The sequence below is a fragment of the Mastomys coucha genome, unplaced genomic scaffold, assembly GCF_008632895.1.
Source record: "Mastomys coucha isolate ucsf_1 unplaced genomic scaffold, UCSF_Mcou_1 pScaffold7, whole genome shotgun sequence".
NCBI lineage: Eukaryota > Metazoa > Chordata > Mammalia > Rodentia > Muridae > Mastomys > Mastomys coucha.
The window spans coordinates 24,714,527-24,721,377 of NW_022196913.1; the positions used below are offsets into that span (position 1 = coordinate 24,714,527).

Consider the following 6,851-nt stretch of genomic DNA (forward strand, 5'->3'; position numbering starts at 1 on the left):
AGCATGGAACGATCTTAGGTAGTCGGTTCTGATTTAGTTGTAGCCCAGGTTCAGAGCTGCTAATGAGTGAAGGTGTTCTAGGTTATTTGTCTGAGTATGCACCAATGGAATACCCATTGTTCCTCTAAAGGTGATATCAAATGCATCTTGAATACAATGTCTCACATCTGTCAGTACAGCGTAACGATCGATTCTCTTCTGTTGGCATGATCTTGGGCCTTGTTTCCATCTCTCGTTAGACCATTAGCTCACAGAAGGCAGAGTCTGTATCTGATTCATATTTCTTCAACATAAAGTCAGTATTATAGCCATCATACTTGGTCCCTGAGGATGCTTCTAGATGTAGGGTAGGCAAGCTATCAATCTTCCCCCAGTTCCTTTATGGGTACAATACTCATATCCTGTTCTTCTCTATTAGAGAGTGGATTAAGTGAGATGGTGCATAACAGAGTGCTGGGTTCCACACCTGTCACGGAGCAGACACACATAGGTAGTTTTACTTTATTTTTAAGGAAGGTGGGGCTAAGAGGTGGTACTGTGCTTACAACTACAAATGTGAAGTTAAATCTCAGCCTATCCACATACCAGCTGACTGTGATTCTAAGCTAATTTATTAGTGTTCTGAAGCTTCAGTTCTTCATAAAGTAGAAACACTGGTTATATCTGCTTGTAGATGTAAGTGGGTAAAGATGAGAAGAGATAACGCGCACGTCCACTCCCACACCACACATAACGCGCACGTCCACTCCCACACCACACACACACATTGTCTACTAGGGCATTGAGTACTTGGTAACAAACCCAAGAAAGGGTAATATTTGTACTAAAAGTTCTCATTTGTAATGGAAAATGAAGAATAGCAACAAGATTAAAGCCCTTTGGGTACATCTTTGGGTCCTCTGTCCTTTTTTTTTCTTTATGTATTTTGATGAAGATGAATCTACATTAATAGAAACAATGGTTCATGGCCCCATGTGGACCTGTCTAGAGGCATGAATTACCATGTCCTCATTTTCTTGAAGTTTCCAGTGGGATATGCCTGTTGTAATATAATGAATCCCTCTGCCTAGTGGCTGACTCAAAGAGAAAGAACATGCACCCATTTCCAAATGCATATCCAAATGCATAATGTGTATGAACGCTTCGGCCCTGACGACCTGAGGGAGAGGTCTGGGAGGTGTAGGTATCTCTATATCCAGTTGAGTTGGTGCCAGCCAAACCTCACAGTTAGTCTTATCACAGCAATTTTCTCCTGGAAGAAATAATTAATATGCAGCCTTTTAGCTATGGTTTGGCTTTTGTTGCTTTCTGACCTTTGAGTTTGTACTGTTTATACTGCTATATCAGTAGCTGTCACATAATATATAAAGAAAGTAGGCACTCTCGCCTGCCCTTCACTTCAACTTAGTCTGTTTTCTTCCTTGTGGTTCCCACAGTGAAAGAAAAAAACTAGAAATATACATAAATGAAAGTTTATCTTTTTGGAAAGTACACTCAGTGTTGGAGCCCAGAGGTCATACTGTGCACCAGGGAGCAAGGAGCTTTTTAACATAGGAGTCATCTCTGAACAGGAAAGGTTGGCCCCAGGAATGTAATGCTCTTGTTTTCATTGACAGGTAATGCAGGTGGTGAAGGAGCAGGTTATGAGAGCGCTTACAACCAAGCCTAGTTCCCTGGACCAGTTCAAGAGCAAGTTGCAAAACCTGAGCTACACTGAGATCCTGAAAATCCGCCAGTCTGAGAGGATGAACCAGGAAGATTTCCAGTCTCGCCCGATTTTGTAAGTTACCCACATCTGATCTCAGATTCTGCTACTGCCCCCTAGTGACTCGGTGATGTAACAGCAAGGCTAGGTGTCTTGTTTTCTCATGTGAAGCTGTATTTCACACAGGTACCTCTTAAGTGGCAAAATGTCATGCTCTTTAGAGAGAAGCATACCTATTATTAAAGCATTGAGAATTCTGAGATAGCATAAGTTCCAGTAAGAGCTGTGGAGGGAAAGGGGGCACAACCCCCCGCTTCCCCAGGGGTAGGCCAGTGGTTAGCATCAGAGCACCTCCTGTCACCTTTATAGCTTTAAATCTACAGGCTCCCAGTGGGGAGACAGCAGGGCCCCCTTTACTTAGAGGGCTTTGCATTAAATGCCACTTGCAACCATTTCAAAACTTCATGTATCTCCATCTCTAAAGTGCTCTGAATCTGGAAAATAAGAGCTCTTTTGTTCACCTCATCTCTTCTGAGACCTGGCCTGTTTTTCTTTGCTAAGAACCAGATTAGATTCATCACCTCTGTATTTTATGGAAAAGGACAGAGGAGTAAAGGTGGGAAGCAGGGAAGGGATTTGACAGTTATTTCTATTCTATAACAATAAGATTAGAAGTGACTTCGTCTGGGCTTTTGTATGTATTATCTACTATTCTCTTTCTCAGTGGTGTGTGTGTGTGTGTGTGTGTGTGTGTGTGTGTGTGTGTGTGTGTGTTCTTTGCTTGCATATACTGATACTTTTAATGGCTGACAATTCACAAAACCCCCTTTCTTCTGGTTCATTTCCTCACTTCTCTAGAGGTAGGCAAGTGTTATTCCCAAAGAGGGAAAAGCAGCCTAGGGCAGAAGCTGGCCTTGAACCTGCTGAGCTCTCAGCTCCTCCTTCATCCACACCATCAGACTGGTTCTGCTTGTGCAAGACTGAGAGTAAGTTAAGAAAGTATACAGATTAGAGAGGACAGTAGCCAAGTGGTGACATACTCGATTTGCTTTCAGATCTTAAGCACCTCCAGAAACTGTACATTAGAACTGTAGAGTTCAGTGGGCATGAACCTCATCAGAATGGGCCAGAAAATGCTTCTAAGGGGCTTGGCTTATGCCATTATAAACCCTAAGACCTATCAGACATGTAATACTGCTGCTTATAAGAGACACAACTGGATTTTTTGGTTGTTTTTTTTTTATTATTATTACTTGTTTTGTTCTGTTTTGTTTTTTGTTCCTCAGCCAGGAGATAGTCGCAGTCAGAAATACCAAGCACAGGGTCACTGGAATCAGTAGCTAGATCTTGAGAATCGCTCACAAGGAGGACAGATGGCACTACACGCTTTCAGGACCCACCTTCACAGAACGCTAGAGTTTCAGTCATCTGTTCTAGCCAGTGTGCAAACGCAAGGACACTTTATTATGCTCTGACAATTCTTAAAACCTAAATGGAGAATTGAAGAGTTGATTAAGTGAAGGCCAAGTGGCTCTAAATTACTAGCCCTTCAGCAAAGCCAAGTGAGTCCAAATCAGTGCTTGACCATGACTGTCGGAGAGCAGAATGGCAGCTCTGCCCAGAGTGAGCACTGCCATGCTCTGCCTGCCTTTACTTCCAAAGCTCTGCCTCCACATGCTGGAGGGTTTCCTCCTTTCCTACAGCTCTGACCTTGGTGTTGCTTGAGTGCGGAATACAGCGCCGATGGAAAGATTATCTCCTTCACTACATAGATGGGACTTTGGTGGAAAGCACCAAGTCTCACTGGAATTTCTGGTAAATATAACTCAGCCCAGTGATAACAAGCTGCTAGGAACCTTGGTGTTTCAACAAGAAGCTGAGGGGCCAGCCTGTAGCTACAGCCTCTGCTACCAGCAGGTAGGAATCAGAATTGCCTGTCAGGGGATCTGCTTTGTTTGTTGCTATGATCTGCTAGATGGGGAACTTACCATGGGATTGGATGAAATGTAAGTCAACATGAAATGAGTCAACATATACAGAGTCACCCAAGGGAGAGAGGAGGATCATTGTGCAGGTTTATTTTCTTTCTTCCTTTTATCATTTTAACAAAAACATATTAAGGCAATCCCTCCGTGGTAAGCTCAGCCCAAGGTGCTGAGAAGCACTGAGGTGCCTCAGTATCCAGACTTCACAAGCTGAGGGAATGCTGGGGTAATCACAGACTGCTAGGTGTTATAGGAAACACATCTTAATTTTCAGAAAGATCACAGGAACTACATCCATGGAAGCTCAGTGCTTAGGGTACCAAAGTGTTAGAGCTAAAAAGTGCTGTTAAGCCTGTCTAGTTCAAGTCTTAATTTTGCAAACAGGGACAGCAGCCTGGCTAGGACCTGGGTACCAGGCTACTGCTTTTCACTGGCTCTCTAGCATCTCCTCCATAGCATTCCGTCCTGCCCATGGCTGTCTGAGCATCACACGCGACGCACCAGCAAACCTCAGCTCCATGCAAACCTCATCAACCTTGTCTTGATAAAAATGGTCATGTATCCCAAGAAGGAAAAAGTAAACTCTACATGAACAAATGTTTGGTGAAGAGCTATGGCTGAAGAAGCAGCCTACATTATTTCCTGGTTCCTGATGAAGGATTTCAAAGAGTAGCTACTTTTTTGGTTTGTCAGCTAACAGAGAAGATAAATCTAACCTCATTATTGGTACAGGCTAATAAATATAAAGAGTTTAAACACTCCAGAAATAGGTCATTTAGTACTGAGTTGGAAAACGAGACGAGACAAGGACAGACAGTAAAACTGGAAAGTAACACATGCTGAAACCTGGAGTTCCGACACCAGCTCAGTTCTCAGGGAAGCCATTTGCAGCTGTGCCTGTTGGGAAGCCGCACAGTCCATTCTAAGCCTGCCTTTCCCCTCTGTGAGAAATAAAAACAATGAAAGCCATCCTGTCTTTATGCTGCTACAAGGATCCACAGGACTGTGTGAATTTCACATGTATATGAAAAGGGTTTCATACTTATATGAAAACCAATCAGCACATGCTCAGTTTATGGTATGCACTGAATGAATGATCACTCTTATTACAAAACACAGAACTAAGCAAATTGTGATGTTAGTAATGTATGTAAATGGATAACCCAAACCCTGAGTGCATTTGTATATTTCTCACATCAGCTAAGAATATACAAGGGAAATAAATGAAAAAAAAAAAGACCCAGAAATAAGACTGATAGATACACACACACACACACACACACACACACACTACAGTTTTCCTAAAGACCAGCTGACCAGCCTAGTGTGTCCCTCAAAGCCTTTTCTACTAGGTATACCATGTTCAGTGTTCAGACATCTGACAAATATTTATCAAGGCCTGATACATGCTGGGCATTGTTTGTTTGTTTATGGTTCACGAATGAATAGAACATATACAACCTATACACCTCATGGTGCTAAGTTTTAGAGGGAATAATAGATAATATACATGGATAATATATGTAAGAGGATAGCAAGTTACGTGGTGATAGAATGGCTATATAGATAGAAAGTCTACATAGATAAGAGGAATAAAATGTAATTATAAAGATGGTAAACTATCTCTTTAATTGTAATGGTGACATTTGAATGGAGATATATGTTAGAGATTCAAGGAACATACCAACTTGTATTTGGGTGAAGGATACCCCAAGCAGAAAGAATTACTTGTGCATGCATCCCGAGGTCGGAGCAGACCTAGGTTCTCAGTGAACCATGCAATAACGTGGCAGGATCCGAGGGAGTGAGGACAATAGCAATGGGAGATGATTCTAGGGAGGCATCTAGAACCATAGCGGTTAGGGCTTTGCTGGAACCATTTGGGGTTTTTAGTGGACAGCAAACACAGGGTTCTACACTGGAAACGCTGTGAGGAGGCCCATTTAAAGGCAAGGAGGTCAGTGAGGGAACTACAATAATAATTTAAGCAAGAGATCATAAGATTAGTTTTTACTCTGCATTAATCATGTTTTGAAGAGAAGGGACATGGTATTTCCTGGTAAATTCAATGAAGTTGTAGAAAGGGAAGAGTCAAAGATGGGCTCTAGGTTTGGGGCCTAAACCACCAAAGGGCAGCAGCACTCTGGGATGGATAATGTGAGCAAGGGACCAGGAGTTTATCTCTGAACATGCTAGGCTATGGAACATCCAAGACAGTGGCCAGGCAGATGAGTTCGGAGGTCAGCAGATGGGTCTAGGTTAGAAATAAACTTGAGAGTTGTCAGAATAACATTGGTACTTAAATCCATGGGCCTATTTAGTTAAGGCAAAGACTGGGACTGGGCCCTGAAACTCTACAACTGAGACAGAAAAATATCAATTTCTAGGAAACTGCCATTGGCCCTTCTCGATCAGGGGTCCTTAAACCATGTTTCTTGGGCCAAATTTACCCACTGCCACTTTCTGTACATGAGTTTGATTAAAATTCAGCCATATTCACTCATTTTTCTATTACCTGAAAACTTCACCATCTGATGCTTTAGAGAAAATATGTACCAAACCATGTTCCAGATGACCAGTGGGGAGTAGTAGATCTCAGCTGGGGAGACAGAAAGCCAAGAGTTAACCTCAGTCTAGAGATGTTGTCTGTCTTCCAAGTACTGCGTTGGAATTGCTGAGCTTAGATTAGAATTTTATTCTAGAGAACACTCTAGACTGAACTGCTGTACACACACTCATTTTACCATCCCTGCTTTTTTTTTTTTTAAAGATTTATTTATTATATGTAAGTACACTGTAGCTGTCTTCAGACACACCAGAAGAGGGTGTCAAGTCTCATTATGAGTGGTTGTGAGCCACCATGTGGTTGCTGGGATTTGAACTCTGGACCTTTGGAAGAGCAGACAGTGCCCTTAACCCACTGAGCCATCTCACCAGCCCTACCATCCCTGCTTTAATCTCTCTCCTTCTTCACTTATAAGTCAACATGGAACCCATCACCCCAGACTCAGTGATAACAAGCTAAACACTTCAGAGGGGGCTCCAGCCCAGGGTTTTCTTATGTGGCATGCCTAAGAGGTCATATCTCAGTCACAGAGACATTGGAAGAGGCTTCTGGGCTTTGGGTGAATAGATGGCTGCTGAGTCTATTTGCAAAAAAA

General features: G+C 42.5%; 1 protein-coding gene across 7 annotated transcripts in view; it reads left to right on the forward strand.

Moving 5' to 3' along the window:
• Elmo1 (engulfment and cell motility 1) overlaps positions 1 to 6,851 on the forward strand; it is a 530,953-nt gene that overhangs the window by 483,394 nt on the left and 40,708 nt on the right. For all 7 annotated transcript variants that reach the window (XM_031359616.1, XM_031359615.1, XM_031359617.1 and 4 more), the window contains one exon: positions 1,617 to 1,780. In XM_031359616.1, the coding sequence (XP_031215476.1) occupies positions 1,617 to 1,780 (164 nt within the window). The remainder of the gene's footprint in view (positions 1 to 1,616; positions 1,781 to 6,851) is intronic.